Source organism: Corythoichthys intestinalis, chromosome 20 (assembly GCF_030265065.1).
Source record: "Corythoichthys intestinalis isolate RoL2023-P3 chromosome 20, ASM3026506v1, whole genome shotgun sequence".
NCBI classification, from domain to species: domain Eukaryota; kingdom Metazoa; phylum Chordata; class Actinopteri; order Syngnathiformes; family Syngnathidae; genus Corythoichthys; species Corythoichthys intestinalis.
The window spans coordinates 37,572,119-37,596,975 of NC_080414.1; the positions used below are offsets into that span (position 1 = coordinate 37,572,119).

The 24,857-nt window shown below is 39.9% G+C and overlaps 1 protein-coding gene across 1 annotated transcript in view; it reads left to right on the forward strand.

Moving 5' to 3' along the window:
* LOC130908740 (cysteine-rich secretory protein LCCL domain-containing 1-like) overlaps positions 1-24,857 on the forward strand; it is a 51,543-nt gene that overhangs the window by 24,958 nt on the left and 1,728 nt on the right. The window contains exons 3-14 of the mRNA XM_057824494.1: positions 5,417-5,535; positions 7,714-7,846; positions 7,942-8,057; positions 13,108-13,208; positions 13,286-13,459; positions 16,096-16,156; positions 16,363-16,429; positions 16,493-16,623; positions 19,563-19,606; positions 19,691-19,763; positions 20,036-20,111; positions 20,188-20,321. Of these exons, the coding sequence (XP_057680477.1) occupies positions 5,417-5,535; positions 7,714-7,846; positions 7,942-8,057; positions 13,108-13,208; positions 13,286-13,459; positions 16,096-16,156; positions 16,363-16,429; positions 16,493-16,623; positions 19,563-19,606; positions 19,691-19,763; positions 20,036-20,111; positions 20,188-20,321 (1,229 nt within the window). The remainder of the gene's footprint in view (positions 1-5,416; positions 5,536-7,713; positions 7,847-7,941; positions 8,058-13,107; positions 13,209-13,285; positions 13,460-16,095; positions 16,157-16,362; positions 16,430-16,492; positions 16,624-19,562; positions 19,607-19,690; positions 19,764-20,035; positions 20,112-20,187; positions 20,322-24,857) is intronic.

Below are 24,857 nucleotides of genomic sequence, written 5' to 3' on the forward strand. Positions count from 1 at the left end.
CGGGAAGAAGCCTGCTTTAACTTGCATGGGCAAATGTGTGAAGTGTGGGAACTTGTGACACCTCTGCTCGGTTCCCAATTTAAACTCATGCGCACATTCTTGTACATACGCTTGCACACAACCCTATGTAAAAACTAATAGAGTCTTCCAGGAACCAGTTAGTAGATTGAAGGTGAGAGTGAAGGTGTGCCATTCAAAACCAGCATATGGTGTCCTTCAGAGAAAATATTGCACATCTGGTGTGAGTGTAACATTTTGTATGGTCGAATATAGGTCAGCATTGGGGAGGACATTTTTAGTATTCCCAGAAAAACCACAGAGTTACGTTTTCAGAGTCAAATCTTTACCACCAACATATGGTAGGTATTATTTAAATGTATTTTTTACAAACTCAACTGTACCATGAGGAAAGACAAGTCACTTGAGTAATAATGAGTCTGCTAATGTGATAGACGGTTCACACTCTGATGGTACAGTTTACTCCGACATTACAGGGTAATTAGTCACAATTCCAGATCATTTGCAGTAGGATTTGTTGTCTGAACACAATTAGTAACATTTTCCAGAGTGGACAGGTTTACGACAGGGATAATTGGATCCCATGCAAGTCAAAGTTCAGTGCACTACGACAAGATTTGACAAGCAATGAGCAAAGAATATAGAAACTACCAAGTCAGCAAACTGGAAAGATAGCGAAATCTGACAGCTACCGGAGCTTAGGTTTGAGAAACGGACTGTTAAACTTTTCACTGGCAGGAAGTGATGTCCTTGTAGTGTAGTAAAGTCCTTTCAACATCCTCTGCAGTGCCATGCTATTAGCGAGTATAGCGACCGATATAACGTCAAGTGTTGTTCAAGTTCTGTCGTACAGTAATAGAAAAAACAACTCCCTCCAGTGAAATGTAATGGAACAGTAAAATGTGCAGACATTTTTGACAGTCATCTTTATTTTTATAAACCTGCTTTAAAACTAAAGTTGCCAATGCACTGACTGAAGATGCTTTCACAGATTTGAATTGTTCTTCGTCGGTGTAGACGATTCTTTCTGCCTAACACATAACTTGCATTTTATCAAGATGTTTTTAATGAATTCAAAGTAAGGTTTGTATTTCCACCTTGAAAAGCCTCCACTCTCAGTGTCATGTGCACATGCCATTGCAGCGTGTATAAGGGCACTTTCTCATTAGAACAAAACCCAAGACCAAGAAAAAAAACAACCAAAAAGATGATGGTGTGGGCATTTGTTTCATTAATACTTCCTTGTGTCATAGATTTCATAATGATATCGACGGGACACATTCCCCAGACACTGTACGATGCCATCAAGTAGGGGGCTGCCACACACTTTGCTTCAGTCGGTTGAAGTCGGTTGCAGTTATTCTCAAACACATGCAGCGATATAACGTCGGATTTAGGTTAAAAAAGTACGAAAGCTGTACCACATACAAACAGGAAGGATTGTCTTAGGAGTTATTTGTTCGAGAATTCAAGGTAATTATTATATTTTTTGTACCATGCATGCATTTAGAAACCTTGTGGAAAAAAATCAGTGGGACAAATTTACCACATAATTCGCAATATTTACGTAAAATAAATGCTTATTGCCCATTTTTTGCTTATAAGCATTTATGCATTTATTCACAAGAATTTTCAATGTAAAAAGCTCTTTGTTTTGATAAAGCGGCGCCACAGTGGCATAAAGACTAGCGGCACATTCGACATATTTACATAATGCTAACTGCCCAGTTCTTTGCTTTTAACCAAGAATAGAGACTGATTTACGCCCATATCTACAGTGTATCACAAAAGTGAGTACACCCCTTGCGTTTCTGCAGATATTTAAGAATATCTTTTCATGGGACAACACTGACAAAATAACACTTTGACACAATGAAAAGTAGTCTGTGTGCAGCTTATATAATAACGTTAATTTAATTTCCCGTCAAAATAACTCAGAATACAGATATCAATATCTAAAACCCTGGCAAACAAAAGTGAGTACACCCCTTTGAAAAAACGTACATCCCTAAATGTCCAAATTGAATACTGCTTGTCATCATCCCTCCAAAATGTGATGTGACTCGTTACAGGAGTGCTGTCAGCATTGTTGCAGAGATTGAAGAGGTGGGGGGTCAGCGTGTTGGTGCTCAAACCATACGCCGCACTCTACATCAAATTGGTGTGCATGGCTGTCACCCCAGGAGGAAGCCTCTTCTGAAGACGGTACACAATAAAGCTAGCAAACAGTTTGCTGAAGACATGTCAACAAAGAACATGGATTACAGGAACCATGTCCTATGGTCTGATGAGACGGGCGGGCTTTCTTGTGTCTTCAGAAGAGACTGCTGACGTGCTGTGCGGACGTCAACAACGCATCCAATACCAAAGGGGCAGGCATACTTACTGTATATATGTGCGATCAGGCTGTTTCGGCAGACAAATATACACAAATCACGGCCGACAAGATCTTGATTAATTGCGCTTTTATGAAGTTTTGCGAGCTCTGGGACTCTCGAAAATGACTCTCATATCTCTCCTTGCTAAGCTAAAGCTATCAATGAACAAATGCCATTTTCGTGTCAAATTTGGTGGGTGGCAGCTTTTATTCAGGTGCACCTTATCGTCCGAAAAATATGCTTTTTTCTTTTTTTTTTTTTTTTTAACAATTTAGATTCGTTCAAAGTCCCCCCAGCAATAATGTTTCCGCAAATGATCAGTCCAAATATAGTGAATTTGACAAAACACAAACATATTAGGGATGTTCCGATCACATATTTTTGCACCCGAGTCCGAGTCACCTGATTTTCTGCCGATACTAAGTCTACTGAATTTTTTGTTACAATACGGTATTATTTATTGTACTTCCTCTTCCACGTTTTCTGGGAGTGTTGTGGAGCTTAAAACGTATATATTTTTGTTTCTTTTGGCAGTGCCTTTGTATGTCTGCATTACTTTGTTTCTTTTTAGCCCTAATAATTTTTTTTTTTTTTTTCGATTTCCGATCCTAAGAAAAATCTGCACAATCGGCCCGATTTCCAATCGCATGATCGGATCGGCGTCATCCCTAAAAAAATATAATATAATCAGTGAAAATGGCGTACACGGAAAAGAACAAGAAAAGAAATGATCATCATTTTAAAGATGCTTTTTACACTCGCTTCACTCAAATCTCTTATCTCCCACACTCTTACGTTGTCTCCCGTGAGCGACAGTACATTGACCATGACTGGTATTTTGTATTATCATTGTTCCGTCAGCTCATTGGCCGAAAAGCATAATAAGCGAAGGAATGCGTTTCCCTGCATATTCTTGTAAAGCACCACGCCAGTATTCGTTCCTTCTACAAATAAGACGCCATTTTTCAAGTTTGATGATAATAAGGGACAAAGCACGTCCCTTGAAAGCTCAATAAAAGATGCGTACTTTTGTTTGTGAATACCAGACGATCAAGGGACAGTTGGCAACCCAGGTCTGTGCATTTAGTACAGCCATTCTAGTAAGACCCACCTTACGCTGTCAGACTGTCTCTGATTGGCTGACATCTTGCCCTATGTTAGCCACTCAATAATCTCTTCTTGGGCGTGCTGTGTTCAAATTAGAGAAGTGCTGTGTGGAATCTGAGGCTGGTATGTGAGCTCAACAGAGAACACCACAGACAGCAAGAGAGCAACAGAAATGTCTGTAAAGTGATAGACTCAGATGCCATGGCATATAACATACAGTGGTATGAAAAAGTATCTGAAGCTTTTGGAATTTCTCACATTTCTGCATAAAATCACAATCAAATCTGATCAGATCTTTGTCAAAATTACACAGATGAAAAAACTGTACACTTTAATTAAAACTACCCAAACATTTATAGGTTTTCATATTTTAATGAGGATAGTATGCAAACAATGACAGATGGGGGAAAAATAAGTAAGTGAACCATCTGTGTTTTGGATTATTGTCTGGTTGCAGCATCCATCCTCTTTTTAGCTTCAATTGTCTGACAGACGGCCTCGTTCTTCCATTAATGATTGCAAGTTGTCCAGGCCCTGAGAAAGCAAAACAGCCCCAAATCATGATGCTCCCTCCATCATGCTTCACGGTGGGGATGAGGTGTTGATGTTGGTGAGCTGTTCCATTTATCCTCCACACATGACGTTGTGTGTTACTCCCAAACAATTCAGCTTTGGTTTCATGAGTCCACAAAATATTTTGCCAAAACTTCTGTGGAGTGCCTTTTGTGAACATTAAACGGGCAACAATGTTTTTTAATAGACAGCAGTGACTCCCTCATGAAAACCTTCTTGACCATAGTTTTACATATCGTTGATGTGTGAACATACGTAGATATTGGACTGTGCCAGTTATTTCTGTAAATCTTTAGCAGACAATCTAAGTTTCTTTTTTACTTCTCTGAGTATTCTGCGCTGAACTCTTGGGTTCATCTTTGGTGGACGGCCACCCCTTGGGAGAGAAGCAACAATACCAAACTCTATACATTTGTAGACAACTTCTCTGACTGTCGATTGATGAACATCCAGACTTTTAGAGATGGTTTCCTTTCCCAGCTTCATAGAAATCAACAATCCTTGATTGCAGGTCTTCAGACAGCTCTTTTGACAGACAATGCTTCTCATCTAGACAATTCTTACCAGGTGTGTGTTTTATAGTGGGCAGAGCAGCGTAAAACCACTCATCAGTGATTGGGCACGCACCTGACTTAAAATGTTTGGTACAAATCAGTTTCAATTGCTGTTTAAGTCTCCTTAGGCAGAGGGTTCACTTATTTATTTTCCCTCCTTCTGTCATTGTTTGCATGCTATCCTCATTAGAATATGAAAACCTATAAATGTTTGGGTGGTTTTAGCTAAAGCAGACACTGTTTTTCATCTTTGTGATTTTGACAAAGACCAGATGACATTTGATGGTGATTTTATGCAGAAATGTGAGAAATTCCAAAAGGTTCAGATAATTTTCCATACCACTGTAAATAACTTGGGTAACACTCTTACAATAACTATATGGCCATTAGGGAATGAGAAAATGTAAAGAGTTACATTAGAAGTTATGGCAAAAAGTAATTTTGTTACATAGCGTAATAAATGTAAGGGCGTTAGTTCCAACACAGATATGTCCATTATTTCGACCCAAGTCATAACAAGCTGCCCGGCTCACTCTGAATATCAGAAAAGAAGCCTTCCATCGATGATTCTGCTCAAGGCCTTATGTCAAGGAGAAAAAAAATTGATTCTATGGAGATTCTAGCTTCATGCTCTTTCCTTCCCTGTATAAGTTTGGTATAAATCTATAGAGATCAAACCAAGAAGAAAGATTCTTCCAAAGTTGCAAGTTCATTCTCATTTTGACCTTCATATGAAACTAACACAAAAGAAAATTACACATTATTGATGAGATCTCCTTTGTTTAGGAATGGGACACGGAGTTGGAGCGCACGGCAGAGGAGTGGGCCGAGACCTGCCTGTGGGAACATGGTCCTGCTGGCTTATTGCCACAGATTGGCCAGAATCTGGGAGCTCACTGGGGGAGGTAAATACCATATAGATTGTCTTCAATAGACAGTCCACACTGAAGACTCAGTTAATACAGATACAATAACAAATACATCGGCTTAATTGTGTCGGAATCAAAGACCTGCATTTGATGCTTTCTCAAAATCAGAGTGAAAGCTATGTTTTCAATGGATAGACAGAATATTTCTTGCAAAGTGTATTTTCCCAATGTTGGCAAGAAAAAAAAACGGTCATTGCAATTAAAGAAATTTAGTTTGTGCAAAAGTCTTGCTTGTACACTCAATGGTAGCTAACCACACAACTTCCACGACAGCAAATGAACCGTTTTGTGCTGTCAGAATGGCCAGTGCGCACACCAGAGGTGGGTAGTGTTGCCAAAAATTGTACTCAAGTAAGTGTAGTGTTACTTCAAAAATATTATTCTAGTAAAAGTAATCAAAAAATCTACTCAAGTACAAGTAAACTAGCATTCGATGAAAAAACTATTCAAATACTAAGTACAGTAGTATGAAAAAGGAGACTTAGAAGAGCAATTGAAGCCAATTTTTACCAAACAATTTAAATCAGGTGTGTGCCCAATCAGTGATGAATGGTTTAAAGCTGTCCTGCATACACCTGGTAAGAATTGTCTTGATGAGAAGCATTGTCTGATATGCATCATGGCTCCGTCGAAAGAGCTGTCTGAAGACCTGCGATCAAGGATTGTTGATTCGTATAAAGCTTTGAGAGAAGACAAAACCCATCTCTAAAACCATCTCTGGATGTTCATCAATCGACAGTCAGAGAAGTTGTCTACAAATGGAGAGAGTTTGGCACTGTTGCTTCTCTCCCAAAGAGTGGCCGTCCACCAAAAATGACGCCAAGAGTTCAGCACAGAATACTCAGAGAAAGAAAGAACCCTAGAGTGTGGCACAGTCCACTATCTGTTTGCACACATCATCTATATATAAAACTATGGCCAAGAATGGCTTTCATGGGAGGACTCAATGAGGAAGCCACTACTAAAAAAAAAAAAAAAAACATTTTTGCTCATTTTATGTTTGCAAAAAAGCACAGAGGTTTTTATTTTTGTGGACTGATGAAACCAAAGTTGAATTGTTTGGTAGTAACACAAAACGTCATGTGTGATGAAAAAATGGAACAGCTCACCAACTTCGACCCCTCATCCCCACTGTAAAGCATGGTGGAGGTAGCATCATGATTTGGGGCTGTTTTGCTTCCTCGGGGCTTGGACAACTTGCAATCATTAATGGAAGTATGAATTCAAAAGTTTATCAGTATGTTTTGCAAGAAAAACTGAGGTCGTCTGTCAGACAGTTAAAGCTAAAAAGAGGACGGATGCTGCAACAAGACAATGATCCAAAACACAGAAGTAAATCAACTTCAGAATGGTTTCAGAAGAACAAAATACATGTACAGGAGTGACCAAGTCAAAGTCCAGACTTGAACCCCATTGAGATGCTGTGGCATGGCCTTAAGACAGCGATTCATACCAGACATCCCAGGAATCTGACTGGACTACAGCAGTTTTATAAAGAAGAATGGGTCAAGATTAGTCCTGATCAATCAATCAATCAATCAATCAATCAATCAATCAATCTGCAGCAATTGGAAGCGTCTGACTGAAGTTACTGCTGCCAAAGAGAGGGGGCACAAAATGTTAAATGCAATGGTCGACACCGGCGGGCATACCATATTCAATGGATAACGATCCTGGCCAAAAGTACAGCTGTCCGAAGCAGCCTGATTTAGAATTCCACTCAAGAATGATGGGGAATAAAAAAACACTCATTTTCAACGTATTATTATAAATATTCTTGTAATTTAATTGTATTGTTGACACTGGGTTTAGGGCGCAATGTCTGTAGAAGCTGTCTCGTCAACTGATAGTCTGATAGTCTATGAAACAATATTTTAGTAAAAGAGAACAATTGTGACTTATTAGAGCCTAAAAGTCTTTAAGTCTGTGGTACCCTTTAAATTTAAGACTTTTTAAGGACCCGTAGAGACCCTGAAATATACTAAAGATACAACACAAGGAAAATATGAGGTCATGCTGGTTTATGGATTTCCTTTCATTCAATATAAAAGATGATTGGGTGGAATGAAAGACATTGCCTACTGCCAGAGCTTCTATTGAATATGACAATTTATGTTGTGTAGAATATAAACAACTTCCTCTCATTCTCTGCAGGTATCGTCCCCCAACCTCCCATGTTCAAGCTTGGTATGATGAAGTGAAAGACTACTCTTTCCCTTATCCCCAGGAGTGTAACCCCTACTGCCCATTCCGATGCTCCGGCCCTGTTTGCACGCATTACACCCAGGTGCAGCTGCCACATCTGGACCTAAACCGTATATTCAGGATATTGAAGTCTCTATTATTATTAAAGACACATTTTTAATGCTCTTTATTTTGCAGCTGGTGTGGGCCACCAGCAGCCGGATTGGCTGTGCTGTCAACTTGTGCTACAACATGAATGTGTGGGGACAGAATTGGGCCAAGGCTGTGTATCTTGTGTGCAACTATTCACCAAAGTAAGTCCATATCTTGTTAAAATTTTATGGGGTTTGTTTTGTTCACCCACGCAACCAATAAAAAATACCACATTTGGAATTAATATAAAACACTGGTATTTTCGTCAACGATGAGTATATTGAAAATGTTTTTTTCCGTGAGGATGATATGATAGCAAGCTAAAATGGTGTTTCGGGAGACTAAAATACAACGACACAAATGCCAGTGTTCGTCAGACAAGACGAAAATGCGCCATAGTTTGCGTCAGATGTTCACAATGTGGGACATTTTATGTATAGTTAGCCTGCATCATAGCAGTGTCTGATTGTATCGCTCATGTGACGTGCTGCGCCCACCAACTAACCCACTAGTGTCCCCTCCAGTCACTCCACGTCGTTTTGAGACACACACGGTAATATTTGTCTTCTTATCTTGGCAAGAGAGAATACGCAATGTTGCTTAAGCCTTTAAAGTTCTGTGCTGAGTGAAGGGAAAAGGTACCGTTCTCGCACACAGCATATAATTGTTTGCATTAGTATAACACATTCATTTAACTATAGTTTAGGCAGACTCCACTCAGTGGCCTTGAACACAGTAAAGTGAATCACCTTATCGGCGCTCATAAGGGGGAAAAGGAAAAATGGTACCATTTCTCGTAGGCACCGTCTAATTGTTTGCATTACTCGAACACACGTAATATAATCAATCAGGGAATAGTATCATTTCTCATATTCACTGTAGGACTGCACTATTCTACCACACCTAATGTAAAATAAATAGCACACCATAGTTTAAAGAAACAGAATAGATACACAACGCCATTTCATCACAGAAGCCCAAAACGTGTGCGCCACGAGCAAGATTGACGCACCAAACTCTGGCAATCAGTCCTCCCGACAAACGAACAAGGACAAAGACCAGTGCGCTTTGTCCTAAAACAAGTAGTGCCAGCCCTGATAATAAAGTTCATAGCAGGCGCTTGTGACGTCAAAGACCAGCGTCGGTCACTGTGGCAACCACATCCCATCCACGCAGGAACCTAAACAGCCCGAAACTGGCCAGAGAGGGATGATCCCAAAGCAACGCCTGGACACACCTCCGGCCGGCCCACAGACTTAAAAAACACTGGACACTGAGATAAGACAGATTTTGCTGCTCGGAAACATGTAGCCTTGTTTTTGATCCAGAATTGTCCCTCCGTCGTCTGTTTTTGCCTTGTTTTTGACCATAGTCGACGAATAAATTGTCAACCTGCTTTCGGCGAGTCTTTTTCAAACTTTTGGAACATGGAGTCAGTACAAAGGGTTAATATCAGAGATGAACGCGCGGAGGCAGCATCGGCAGAGCGGCACTTTGTTCAGCTGTTGCTGTTTCCGTGCGGCTTGTCTGGGGAGGTGAATTTCAACATGAGTGATGATCACACACTAAATGTAACTCGTAGCAGTAGCATACCATTCACTTTCGCGTAAGCATTAGGCTATTGCTAACGGCGAGCATCCTATCAAACTCTCGGAAAACTTTACTGTATTTACATAAGCGTGGCGTCCAGGTGGGTATAAGTAATTGAAAATACTAGTTATTGCGCTGTTTTCCTGCTGAGTGTGTATTATCACATGATAGATTTGTAGATGCTACAATATGTACTCGTCTGTCAACGTTCATTCTAAATGGCTGGAACTTGGAACGTTCATTTGAAATGGCTGGAACTTGGAAAGCTTATTTATTTATTTATTTATTTGTGGAATGAAACTTTCAAATTTAAACACATTTTGAAGTGACAAAAAATGACAATGAGGAGCAGAAGTATTTGCACACATTGTGATTTTGCAAGTTCACCCACTTAGAAAATAGGCAGAGGTCTGAAATTTCAATCATAGATGCATTTCCACTCACAGAGACATAATCTATAAAAAAAAAAAAAAAACGGAACTCTTAATAATTTATTAATAATAATATATACTGTATATATATACAGTATATATACAGTGCCTTGCAAAAGTATTCGGCCCCCTTGAATCTTGCAACCTTTCACCACATTTCAGGCTTCAAACATAAAGATATGAAATTTAATTTTTTTGTCAAGAATTAACAACAAGTGGGACACAATCCTGAAGTGGAACAAAATTTATTGGATAATTTAAACGTTTTTAACAAATAAAAAACTGAAAAGTGGGGCGTGCAATATTATTCGGCCCCCTTGCGTTAATACTTTGTAGCGCCACCTTTTGCTCCAATTACAGCTGCAAGTCGCTTGGGGTATGTTTTTATCAGTTTTGCACATCGAGAGACTGACATTCTTGCCCATTCTTCCTTGCAAAACAGCTCGAGCTCAGTGAGGTTGGATGGAGAGTGTTTGTGAACAGCAGTCTTCAGCTCTTTCCACAGATTCTCGATTGGATTCAGGTCTGGACTTTGACTTGGCCATTCTAACACATGGATACGTTTATTTTTTAACCATTCCATTGTAGATTTGGCTTTATGTTTTGGATCATTGTCCTGTTGGAAGATAAATCTCCGTCCCAGTCTCAGGTCTTGTGCAGATACCAACAGGTTTTCTTCCAGAATGTTCCTGTATTTGGCTGCATCCATCTTCCCGTCAATTTTAACCATCTTCCCTGTCCCTGCTGAAGAAAAGCAGACCCAAACCATGATGCTGCCACCACCATGTTTGACAGTGGGGATGGTGTGTTCAGGGTGATGAGCTGTGTTGCTTTTACGCCAAACATATCGTTTTGCATTGTGACCAAAAAGTTCAATTTTGGTTTCATCTGACCAGAACACCTTCTTCCACATGTTTGGTGTGTCTCCCAGGTGGCTTGTGGCAAACTTTAAACGAGACTTTTTATGGATATCTTTGAGAAATGGCTTTCTTCTTGCCACTCTTCCATAAAGGCCAGATTTGTGCAGTGTACGACTGATTGTTGTCCTATGGACAGACTCTCCCACCTCAGCTGTAGATCTCTGCAGTTCATCCAGAGTGATCATGGGCCTCTTGGCTGCATCTCTGATCAGTTTTCTCCTTGTTTGAGAAGAAAGTTTGGAAGGACGGCCGGGTCTTGGTAGATTTGCAGTGGTCTGATGCTCCTTCCATTTCAATATGATGGCTTGCACAGTGCTCCTTGAGATGTTTAAAGCTTGGGAAATCTTTTTGTATCCAAATCCGGCTTTAAACTTCTCCACAACAGTATCTCGGACCTGCCTGGTGTGTTCCTTGGTTTTCATAATGCTCTCTGCACTTTAAACAGAACCCTGAGACTATCACAGAGCAGGTGCATTTATACGGAGACTTGATTACACACAGGTGGATTCTATTTATCATCATCGGTCATTTAGGACAACATTGGATCATTCAGAGATCCTCTCTGAACTTCTGGAGTGAGTTTGCTGCACTGAAAGTAAAGGGGCCGAATAATATTGCACGCCCCACTTTTCAGTTTTTTATTTGTTAAAAAAGTTTAAATTATCCAATAAATGTTGTTCCACTTCAAGATTGTGTCCCACTTGTTGTTGATTCTTGACAAAAAAAATAAATTTCTTATCTTTATGTTTGAAGCCTGAAATGTGGCGAAAGGTTGCAAGATTCAAGGGGGCCGAATACTTTTGCAAGGCACTGTATATAATTTAATTTATTTATAATTTAGTGCGGTTCATAAGTATTTGTACCCCTAAGAAAATCAGTTCTAATATTTAGTGCGGAAGCCTTTGTTTGCAATTACAGAGGTCAGACGCTTTCTGTAACTATTGGATTGAGGTCTGGAGACTGGCTAGGCCACTCCAGAATCTTGATATGCAGCCACTCCTTGGTCAGCTTGGCTGTGTGCTTCGGATCATTGTCAGGTTGGAAGATCCAGCCACAACTCATCTTCAGGTCTCTGACTGAGGGAAGGAGGGCGACAATACATTTCACCATTTATCCTCTGCTTTATACAGTACAGTTGTCCTGTCCCCGTTGCTGAAAAGCAGCCCCAAAGCATGAGATTGCTACCCCCATACTTCACAGTGGGGATGGTGTTCTTGGGATTATACTCATCCTTCTTTTTGCTCCACACACGACGAGTAAAGTTTGCACCAAAAAGTTCTACTTTGGTCTCATCTGACCACATGATTTTCTCCCATGACCCCTATGCAGCATTCAGATGGTCCCTGGCAAACCTCAGACGGGTCTTCACATGTACTGCCTTCAAAAGGGGAATCTACTGAGCAATGCATGATTTTAAAACATTGCACCGTAGTGTTCTGCTGACAGTAGCCTTTAAAACTGTACATCCAGCTCTCTTCAGGTCATTGACCAGCTCCTGTCGTGTATTTCTTGGCTGAGCCCTCACTTTTCTCATCATGAGTGATGCCTCACGAGGAGAGATTTTACATGGCGCCCAAGTCCAAGGTAGATTATCAGTTATGTTTAGCATTTTCCATTTTTTAACAATTGCTGCAACTGTTGATTTATTCTCAACAAGCTGCTGTTCAATTATCCCATACCCTTTTCCAGCTTTGGGGGCATAACTGAAAAATAATTGAGAAGAACTGGTTTAGAGACATCTAATGGTCAATAAGCATAACTGCTGTGCTAGGCTGTGACCGGCCCTTTAACATTGGTAGAAGGCTTCTACATTGACTTTGAAGGCAACATGCATATTGGCCCAAAACTGATCATGAAAAACAGATGTCAATATTATCTGATATCATTTTAAAATGATTTTCTCGGCCGATTGTATCGGCTACCTGATAATATCGGACAACTCTAAGAAAAAGGAAAAAATATGTAAAAAAAAAGTTTCTTTGTCAAGTTTACATAATTTTTAATCCTTCGAATATTTAGTTTAGTGCTTTTTAAGGCTAGAATTTCGACAAAAATATCTTAATGACTTTTAATGCTTTTAATGACCCATATAAACCCTGTAATTAACTAAATGCTAAACTTCGGATACTGCCGTCATTTAATCTGAACTTTATTGACTTTGTAAAGGCAGAATGTCTTCTCTAATCCAGCACAAGATTCTGATGTCAATATCTGCAGGAGCTGTAGCCTATCAGCGTTCAAATTGATTTTTGATTGTGTTACATAAACAGGGGGAACTGGTGGGGACATGCACCATACAAACATGGAGCCCCTTGTTCCGCATGTCCTCCCAGCTATGGAGGTGGCTGCAAAGACAATCTCTGTTATAAAGGTGCGTGTATGTGTTGCAAAAATCAGTCCTAAGCAGAAAACAGTTTTATTGATGTGTTTTTGATCTTTTATTGTAAGGCCACAACACTCCAGAGGAAACGGAAGAAAACAACTTTATCGAACCAGAGCCCCCCCGTACTACGCAGAGGGTCCGGCCACGGATTTCAAAGCCTGAGACTCCAAGTCTTCCTGCGACCAAACCCCACATGGAAGACCTGCCAAAGAACGAAGTGGTCAACGAACAACAGATGTGTAAGCTGCCATTTGATCGGCAACTCTGGGTCTTGTTTCATTTAAAAGAAAAAAAAGGGCTAGGGAGGTGTTCATATTGGTTGAGTATTGTTATGAAATTACGTCAAAAGAAATTATGAATGGTGGCTTGATTAGTGATGAGTGAGCAAAAATAATGAACATGACGTGACATGATACTGGACTTTTGCTATGCAAGTTAGGCAATTATTCTTGTTATACTTTGATCCTCATTTTTTTTTTTTTTTTTTTATGACGTTTGAATTTATTTTTAAATGCATTAATTTCTCTTCTGAAATGAAAGTGCAAATCTGCATAGTTTTAAAAAACACTCAGGAATTTTATTTTTCATTTAATGCTCTTTTGAATGTGCAATCTTAGCAATTCTTTGTTTTACGTCTCCTAAAATTAATTCTGCTATGCATTATATGTTCCTAATCCCAATACTCCATTATTTGAACTAACTAGTTGATAGATTGATCGATTACTTAAATTATCGATAGCTGCAGCCCTAATTGTTATTCTTGCAATTAATCTTAAATAACTTTTATGTTCTGGATCCTTCATCTGTCATCTGTCCTACTGTCACTAACAGTGGTGCAATGCAGGAAGGTTGGAGCACAACTATTTTAGCTAGCTTTTTCCGAGTGTTTACTTTTGGCGAGCCCAAGAGAGAATTGCTGTGGTTTTTAGATGGCTTCCTTTTTACAGCCCAAATGAGACCTGGGACTGTAAGGCCAACACTGCTGTGCAACCTCTTTTTTTTTGTTTTGCTTCTGTTTTTTTTTTTTCTTTCTTTCTTTACTGATGACTTAGTTAAAAAATCATTTGGCATATGAGATTTGCATCAAAACAACACTCTAAAGACCAAGTCAAGACAGTAGTTGGCCAAGAAACACTACGTGCATGTATATGCTTATCCTTTGGGACCTAAACTGACACAGACTTTGGAACACATTTGGTCAGCGTATATGTTGTTTGAAGGAATCTGACCTTTTAGCCAGATTGCCAAAATTACACCTGCTGAAACGGGCCGCGCTGGCGCAGCTCCAATGACCTGGGCCGGTGAAACTTTGACAACTCGGCCAGAATGCCAAACTCCGCGTGTCAACCTTAGTCTTAACCCCTTATACTGACTCCATTTTGAAAGCTGGAAAAAAGCTTTGAAACACAAGTTGAAAATGTATTCAGGTCGACAGCGAAACAAATGGCAAGGCAAAACAGCAACAGACCCAGGCGAGGAAGCAGACTTGTTCCAGAGTCACCATATCACAAGTCAACAAAAGGTTACTGAGAAAAATGACAACGATTAGTTAAACATTCAGTCTTTTTGAAGGCTCTCGTGGGGCGGGCCGTGGGTTGGAAGTGGGGTGTGCTTGGGCTTCTTCTGTTGCAGATTTGGACGGTCAAGTTCATGTGTCACCGTTGCTAGGTCATGGTTAATTAGGCAAATGAGGTGGGAGGTTCAGCACACCTCACCGTCTGAGAGGCGCTGAGCTATCAAAATTGGAGTTCTTTTTGTTATCGGGTGTTGTGGTAGTACAGGGGATCCCGCCATTTGTTCTGGACTGTACTGAAGAGCTGATTGCGGGATTTGGTGTTGCAGACATGGGCTTGCCTATCAGCCGCATGACGCATGCGTTGGGCTTCTGTGGTCAGAAGGCGTCCTTATCTGCACGTTGTCTTGGCGCTGCAAGTTCTGAACATTCCATGTGCAACTGTTCATAATATCAAATGTATCTTGCTCGTTTTTTCGTAAACCATGATATAAATGCTATTTATTTTATATTGGGTGTGTTAGAGGAATTTTCAATTCAATTCAATTTTATTTGTATAGCCCTATGTCACAACAAGGTTGTCTCAAAGGGTTTTGCAGAGGCAATACGATACACAGTCAGAAACAGTAGATGAATTAAATAAAGTTCTAGTCCTGGGCATCCCTCATCCTTAGACCCTCCATGTCAGCAAGGAAAAACTCCAAAAACCATTTGGAAAAAATGAGAAACCTTGGGGAGAACAATACAAACAGTCAAACAGTAAATAGGAGTAGAGATGCTATTCCCTGATTGATTCTATTAAGTGTGTTAGAGTAATACAAACAGTCAAACAGTAAATACGGGAAAAGATACTATTACTTCACGTTTTAGCATTTGTTACACATATAAGTACAGTGGCGAAGGAAGTGGGGCACTTAGGGGGCTACAGCACCCCCTAGTGATGGGGGTGTAGTGTTTTGGTAGGTTCTTTTTTGTTGTTGTTGTTAAAAAAAAACATTGATATATAGTGTATTTAACCTTTGGGGATTAAATATATGTGTTGACTTTTTTTTTTTTTTTGTAAATAACATGGTCACCACATGACACCTTGCTTGCTACCAGGTCACGTTAGATAAGGCGCTGTTGGAACGGAAAAGTTATTTGATAAGTGTACGGTGACTGGTTGGAGACTAGTGAGGACAACTGCTAAAGAAAATTAAAGGATTGATGGTTAACTGTTATTGTGCTCTAACGATCCTCTTACCAACTGAAGCATCCCCCAACAGGCTTTTTGGAAAATCTGTTATTCATCTCAAGGCAGTAGCATGTATCATGTTTGTTTCTGCAACCGGACTCAAAGGCATTTTTGTTCTGGTTTTGCAGCCCAGCTTATGACCTGTGACACCAAGCTTCGAGATCAGTGTAAAGGAACGACATGCAATAGGTAAGGATAAGGTGGCACATTTTTTGGGGCGAAGCCAGAATTACAAGTCATAATTTATCCTTCGTTCTAGTCATTCTGGATCTGTACTAAATCCTATTAACAAAGCAACAAAATTGAAATGAAAACAGTCTTCACTGCAGAATAAGCAGAAGAAAGTAAAAGTACAGTTGTTGTTTTTTTACCTCCCTGAATTTGTTAACCCACAGATATGAATGCCCTGCAGGATGCTTAGATGCTACAGGGAAAGTAGTTGGGACAGTTTACTATGAAATGGTGAGTACAAAGCTGGAGTTAACACTTGCTTGAACTCTTATTTCTGCCATCTTATTTCTGCAGCAATCCAGCGTGTGTCGGGCTGGTTTACATGCTGGTGTCATAGATAATGATGGAGGATGGATGGATGTAACGAGAGAGGGAAGAAAGGACTTCTTCATCAAGTCTAACAAGAATGGGGTCCAGTCACTGGGGTGAGAAGACACCTTCAGATAAGGATTGAAAATGTACAAGAATTTCACTTGGTTAAACTAAAGCCAAACTTTCTACCTACTAATGATGTGTTTCCATTAGCAAAAGTAGGAACTACTTGCAACTCTAAATTAATATTTTTCTTGGGGTTCAAATGACAATCTAATGACGAGCAGAATATGAAAGTTGCTCACCGAGAGAGAACAATCGTCATAGGGAAATTTGGCTCTGCGTGGAAAAAAAAGCTTACCACTCTTCCGCGTCAAATACTACTTAAATAAAGCGTGTATCCTCATACTTGTCAGTCAAAAGCTGAAAAGTAAATACCGGAAACCCTCTTTGTGTCATTTAATGTGTCTCATGTTGACTGATGACTTTATCAAAATCATCACGATTTTTGAAAAAATGGCCCATCTACCAACTCTCTGAAATAATTTGTAATGTCACGGAGAAGGGGCTACGTTTGCAAAACCTTGCAAAAGGGAATGCCATTCTTAAATCTGGAACTGGGAAAATAAAACCCATACATGTACATTAGGGGTGGTAACCTCTGGGTACCTCATAATGATAAGATGTGTGATACAAGGCTCACAATAACGATAATCTCAGCATATGGTGATACAACAATATTGAGACATCGGTCAGGAAATCATTTTACTTGCTTAAATCCCTGAATTATTTATACAGATGGACGTAAAACAGTCTTGATTGTTTGTTAAAAGAGCAAAGAACTGGGCAGTTAGCATTTATTTTACGTAAATATTGCGAACTACGAGGCTAGTCAGTAAGAAAATTAGTGGCAGCCATATGTAAACAAAGCTTTTTCTGTTGAAAATTCTTGTGAATAAATGCTTAAATCCCTGAATTCTTTATAGATATGGACGTAAAACAGTCTCGATTCTGGTTAAAAGAGCAAAGAACTGGGCAATTAGCATTTATTTTACGTAAATATTGCGAACTATGAGGCTAGTCAGTAAGAAAATTAGTGGCAGCCATATGTAAACAAAGCTTTTTCTGTTGAAAATTCTTGTGAATAAATGCTTAAATCCCTGAATTCTTTATAGATATGGACGTAAAACAGTCTCGATTCTGGTTAAAAGCAAAAAACAAAATGTGCAGGTAGCATTTATTTTACGTAAATATTGCGAACTATGAGGCTAGTCAGTAAGGAAATTAGCGGCCGCCATATGTAAACAAAGCTTTTTCTGTTGAAAATTCTTGTGAATAAATGCTTAAATCCCTGAATTCTTTATAGAGATGGACATAAAACAGTCTTGATTCTTGGTTTTAAAAAAAAAACACAACGTGCAGGTAGCATTTATTTTACGTAAATATTGCGAACTATGAGGCTAGTCAGTAAGGAAATTAGCGGCCGCCATATGTAAACAAAGCTTTTTCTGTTGAAAATTCTTGTGAATAAATGCTTAAATCCCTGAATTCTTGATATGGGCGTAAAACCCTCTCGTGTTTGGTTGGATAGGCAGGCTGCTACAGTAAGTTTCAGGCTTGTGTAACCCGAGTGTCAATGCCGCCCCGCATTCCGCTCCCACCTCTGACCAGGATGGGACGCGAACCCGCGCGCCGCGACGAATCTAGTCGGCAGGCAAGGACGGTAACCACTGCGCCAATAAGGTCGAGCCAACGGCGCAGCCGTTAGCGTCCTTACATGAAGGAATCGGCGGGGAGGTTTCCACGTTCCACAACAGATACAATGTGTACCCGCTACATTCTCCCCCCGAAACCTTCGCTGCCGATCCCGGACGAGCCCCCATTTGTAACCCGAGTGTCAATGCCGCCCCGCGTTCCGCTCCCACCTCTGACCAGGCTGGGACGCGAACCTAGTCCCACGTCCCCGTCTAACGACGAATCTAGTCGGCAGGCAAGGACATTAACCACTGCGCCAATAAAGCTCAAGCCAACGGCGCAGCCGTTAGCGTCCTTACATGAAGGAATCGGCGGGGAGGTTTCCACGTGCTACAACGCATACACTGTGTGTGTAACCGTTACACTCTCCCCCCGAAACCTTCGCTGCCGATCCCGGACGAGCCCCCATTTGTAACCCGAGTGTCAGCGTCGACCCGCGTTCCGCTCCCACATGAAGGAATCGGCGGGGAGGTTTCCACGTGCTCTAACGGATACACTGTGTACCCATTACATTTGTAACCCAAGTGTCAATGCCGCCCCGCGTTCCGCTCCCACCTCTGACCAGGCTGGGACGCGAACCCGCGGGCCGCGATGAATCTAGTCGGCAGGCAAGGACGGTAACCACTGCGCCAATAAGCTCGAGCCAACGGCACAGCCGTTAGCGTCCTTACATGAAGGAATCGGCGGGGAGGTTTCCACGTTCCACAACGGATACAATGCGTACCCACTACACTTGCCTGTTTTCTAAATATTGTAATTTTTTTATCTAGCATTAGAGAATATGTTGCTTTATCCTTAAAAGGTGTTTGCTGAGTGACCCTTACACTCTAAATGTAACTCGAAGCATTAGCGTAGCATTCGCGTCAGCATTAGCTTTAGAATGGCGAGCATCCTCTTAAACTCACTTGTTTACATCTCGTCATGACGTCCTGGTGGGTTTAATTATTTAAAAATAATATACTGTTCTTGATGAGTATGTATAATCATTAAAATAAGTGCTGCATTTATTTGTTTGGTAGCACTAGACTGAATTAATCCTTTAAGTCTCAGGTCATCATTGTAAATTTAAAACTGTTGAAGCATTTTTTTTTTTAGATTTTAATTACATTTCATGATCTACGTGCTTTTACAAAAAAAGTATGTAATTGGCCTCAAATATCGGCAATTGGCTGAAATTTGAAAATCCCATATTGGTCGACCTCTAACACTAACAAAAAAAAAAAAACGTCCTTTTTAGGGAATGTCTTCAACAAGAGTAAAGTGTGTGATGTAATGATATGTTTCTCTCTCTGGACAGGAAATACCAGAGTGCTAATTCATTTACTGTTTCCAGAGTGGCAGGTATGCTACTAACTTGCATATAAAATCCTTGCTTTCAGAGTATAGTTTAGCTTGTTACAAATTTTTTCCTGTGCTGTTTTGCAGTCAAAGCGATCACCTGTGAGACCACTGTCGCACAACTGTGTCCTTACCAAAGACCTGCAAAGCATTGCCCAAGGTGCTTAATTGACTAATCTGAGCAAAATGACCGGAAGTACCCAGTCTGCCATTGCTGAGATGTGCCGCCGCCAGCCACCTGCAACTAACGTTACTGTTTACATTAACTGACGCAGGGCTGCTATTGGTGTGCAAATACCTCAGTAATGGTGGCCAACCACGAGAGTGGGACATACACAAATCTCTCCTCGGATTAGTCAAGAAAATCCTCATGGTAGCTCCTTCTTGTAAATAAGCATGACACAAATTTTACCTGATATATTCCCTTCATAGGTTATACTGCCCAAGGAATTGTATAGAAGAGAAACCAAACATATCCAGAGTCATCGGTACCAGAATATACTCCGATGTAAGCATTTCGTTTATGCGACCGTGCACAGTCATTTATAACAGAAGCAAATCAAGCATGTTGAGTTTTCCTGTAGAAATCCAGCATTTGCCGTGCAGCAGTCCACGCTGGGGTTGTCAGGAACAACGCGGGAGGTTACATCGACGTGATGCCGGTTGACAAACGGAAACTCTACATTGCATCGGATCAAAATGGCGTTGTCTCAGAAAGGTACAGAGTTGTGTATAATCAATGGTGGACTTGCCAAACTGTATCGATCTTAAAAGGGAAGTTCGGAATTTTTTATATTTGTCTTAATTTTTGAGTTAGCAGGGGTTAAATTAGTTGGTTGAGTTGGTTACAACAAATTCTGTGCATTTTGTTAGTTATTTGTTACTTGTAGGGCTCCGGAGTGGCTATGCTTGCGCGAGTCATTAGTGCTTGCTGGCATGCCAATAAACCACATATGCATGCACGAGAATCACCGATGACCCATGCAATCAATAGTGTTCGCTATGTTTGAAGAATTTCCTTTTCCATCCAAGAATTTCCACTCAATGACAGACAACCTACAGTGGTATGAAAAAGTATCTGAACCGCTTGGAATTTTTTACATTTCTGCATAAAATCACCATCAAATGTGATCTGAACTTTGTCAAAATTACACAGATGAAAATACAGTGTATGCTTTAACTAAAACCACCCAAACAGGTTATTGTAGTTTAATGAGGATAATATGCAAACAATGACAGAAGGGGGGAAATAAGTAAGTGAACCATCATATTCAATATTTTGTGCCCCACCTCCCTTTGGCAGCAATAACTTCAACCAGACGCTTCCTGTAGCTGCAGATCAGTCTGACACATCGATCAGGACTAATTCTGACCCATTGTTCTCGACAAAACTGCTGTAGTTCAGTCAGATTCCTGGGATGTCTGGCATGCATCGCTGATTTTAAACCATGCCACAGCATTTCAATGGTGTTCAAGTCTGGACTTTGACTCGGCCACTCCAGAACATGTATTTTGTTCTTCTGAAACCATTCTGAAGTGGATTTACTTCTGTGTTTTAGATCATTGTCTTGTTGCAGCATCCATCCTCTTTTTAGCTTCAACTGTCTGACAGACGACCTCAGGTTTACCTGCAAAATATCCTGATAAACGTTTGAATTCACTCTTCCATCAATTAGATAAATATGATTTAAACCAGCAGAGGGCTGCTCTTCTAATACCTATGTCACATTCTAGCCTCTGCAATAAGATATTATTGTCGATTGTGTCAAAGGCTGCACTCAGGTCCAACAGAACCAGGATCGAGACTAGTCCATCGTCAGCGGCTAGTAACAAGTCGTTAGTTACTTTGACTAACGCAGTTTCAGTGCTATGATGAGCTTGAAAGCCAGACTGGAAATGTTCAAATAAACGATTGTCCTGTAGATGCTGACAGAGTTGTTTAACTACCACTCTTTCAAGGACTTTGGAGAGAAAAGGGTAGATTAGAGATAGGTTATTCAGAAATGTGAACAAATTCCAAAAGGTTCCGAAACTTTTTCATACCACTGTATATAAAAGAATATGCTTTCCAAAAGTTCCAGAAAAGTTCCCAAATTCATACATCAGCTGCTACACTTAGTATTATATTCCTTTGTTGCTGTTAAAGTTAAATCTAAGAAGGCACAAAATGAAGAAATATTTCTCAATGTCAGTTTGGGATTTTATTTATTTATTTATTGATTGATTTATTTATTTATTTTGACAGAGATGAGGGAACCCTAAAGTCAACAACAAAACAGATACTTAGCTCCAGGTCAAATACCATGGCTCACACTAAGTATATGACACTAAAGGTTAAACAAGACTATAACGTGTTTGACACAAAACTAATAACTACTTACATAAACATGTGTGGAGCACAACGAACAACAAGCAGTGGCGTCAACGTCTCAGACACGCTCTCCTAAATGGTAGGAGTTGAATCAATAGGTAGACACTACCCCCTAGTGGCCGAATAAATGCTCTCCACAAATGACATACAATAATGAATCCCGCTTCTACTCTACCATTTAAAGTTTAGCATAACCTGCAGTTGAAATCCAGCCTCATTGTATTTTTTATGCTGTGTACTGGAATGCAAACGAAAATATCCAGAATATTTTCAGTTGGGTGTACTGTATGTTCAGTTTTATTTTCCAATTTCTATGTTGTTGTTTTTCTAGCACATCGATCAGATGTGTTCCAGACATTTCAAGTCTGCTGGAAGTTCGGGAGTCTCTCTGATAGTACTGACTATGTGGCTCCCTGATCCCCACGAGTCAGATAAAATATCCTGCGTTTTGCGACTATGCGAGGAGTGACAGCCGGCAGGCAAAATAATAACTCGGACATCATATGTGGACAAGCCAGTGTTGTTAACCTTACTTTTAAAAAATCATAGTAACATATGCTATGTTTGACACTCATTTAATGTTGTGAATCAACCGTTAAAGTTTTTTTAAAATGCTCCCGTTATTGCATTAGTTCCTTTCAGTCTACTTTTGACATGTTAAAGTTTTAAAACTGTTTCATCATTTTTAGATAGATTCAAGTCAAGATTTTGCCGATTTGGGAGTATTTTAGATAAAAAGTTACTTAGGTTCGCTAGGGAAGTTCTCTACAATAGAGCCTTCCTGAGAAGTCTACTGCTTTACGATGGCAGCTTTTTAATAACATTGGCGAGTCTATCATTTCGCATCTAGTTCTCTATACATGTGCTAACGCCGCCGTGTCTGTCATTTCGTATCTAGGTTTATATACATTTGATATCTACCATAGCATCATGTGGGCGTAGTTTGTAGGCTATCTGCTACAGTCAGGCAATAGTTAATTTGTGCCAGATCTCGCCGGAACAAGATCAGGCACCTCTTCAATTTGGCCTTTGACTTATTTGGCCAAATACGGCACCTCTCGTGTATCGAAGATAGTAATAATAATTAGGGCTGTCAAAATTATCGCGTTAACGCGCGGTAATTAATTTTTTTAATTAATCACGTTAAAATATTTGACGCAATTAACGCACATGTCCCACTCAGACAGTAGTCTGCCTTTTGGTAAATTTTACAGGAAGGTTTTTGTGCTGTCTAACAGCGAACTCTTGTGGTCGCTTTGCGACATGGTTTATTGCTTTCTTGCCAGTTCAATATGGTTGCACGACGTCTCGGGCTGACGCCTATGTAATGTTGTGCTTATATGATCCTTGGACAAGATTTGTCCGTAAGTATGGTTGTTGTAAAGAATGTACAAATTATGTTAGTAAGCGAAATGTTATATTTTTTGTATGAGACGCTTTTTGTTTATGTTTAGTGAAGAAAGGTGGAAAAGCGCTATATAAGTATAACACCATTTACCATTTACCATTTACCTGTATAGCGTGCTAAGTTAACGTTGTTGCTAATGCAATGCTTGTGTACTTTTTTTGGGGGAGTTTCACTATGGTCTAAAGAGGACAGTGGTTTGAGGCCATTTTATTAATAAATCAGATAAAAAAGGAAGAAGTCTGATTATTAAGGCGTCGTTCGCTAGCTGTCTAGGTTTGGAAAAAGTAGACGCTTCGGAGTGAGGACAGCATAGACAGATTTAAATGACAGTAGAGTGAAATGTCCACTACAGTCCTTATGTACCGTATGTTGAATGTATATATATATAATGTATATCCATCTTGTGTCTTATCTTTCCATTCCAACAAATAATTTTACAGAATATATATATAATTTACAGAAAAATATGGCATATTTTATAGATGGTTTGAATTGCGATTAATTACGATTAATTAATTTTTAAGCTGTAATTAACTCGATTAAAAATTTTAATCGTTTGACGGCCCTAATAATAATAATATAAAAACATTTTTGAAAAAATGTATTGTAATAGCCCCGAATGGGGGGAAAGAAGGAGAGGAGTCGTTGACGGCTTTCTCTACTTTATTGTGGCAACAATAAGAAAACAATGAACAAAATAACAGCGGACTGCTGCTACATTCGAACACACGACGTGCTGACAACTTTGTTTCTTTATAACACATGGAGCTAACAGCACGAACACAACTTGCTCTCGGCAGGCTGTGCCTCTCTATCGTACGCCTGTGTCATGTGACCAAAACAACATTAACCTTGCGTGCACTTCAGGGTGCCTCGTGAAAATTTATATCAGAATATTACACATAGTTACGGACATTAAAGTATAAAATAAAATAATAAAATGCATAACTTCATTTACAGAACAAAGAATTGCATGTTGTTCATAAAAATTTTACGTCATTTGAAAGGTCGGAGATTTGTTGATGCACTGAAAAGCTGGACCAACAAATCAATCCCCTGACATAATAAAAAAAAAACTTTTAAAATTTGCGGCATCTGGTGAGCAAGCAGTCAGGATCAAATGGTATTTCAACATGCCTAAAAGACATTTGCATTTACTGTGTTTTTCCCAAAAAAAAGGCAGATGGTTCAAAACGAGTCAGAAAAGCACAAGAAAAAACGTCCCACAGTAGGCATTTGCGTGTTGTTTGCAGCACCATTTTTTGTGTATGTTCCGGGACTTGTGCCCGTTTTGTCATCCCTGCGCTTTCATATGTACTTTGCATTCCAGCACCTTATGATTTACAAATTAAGCATTGCAGTCAGGTATTATTGGAGCCACCTAGCATCGTGTTTGCAACAGTGTCACAATTCCCTTCCCTCCTCCTCACTCCCCCTCTGCTCCATGAGTGAGTCCATGTCGCTCAGACTTTTCT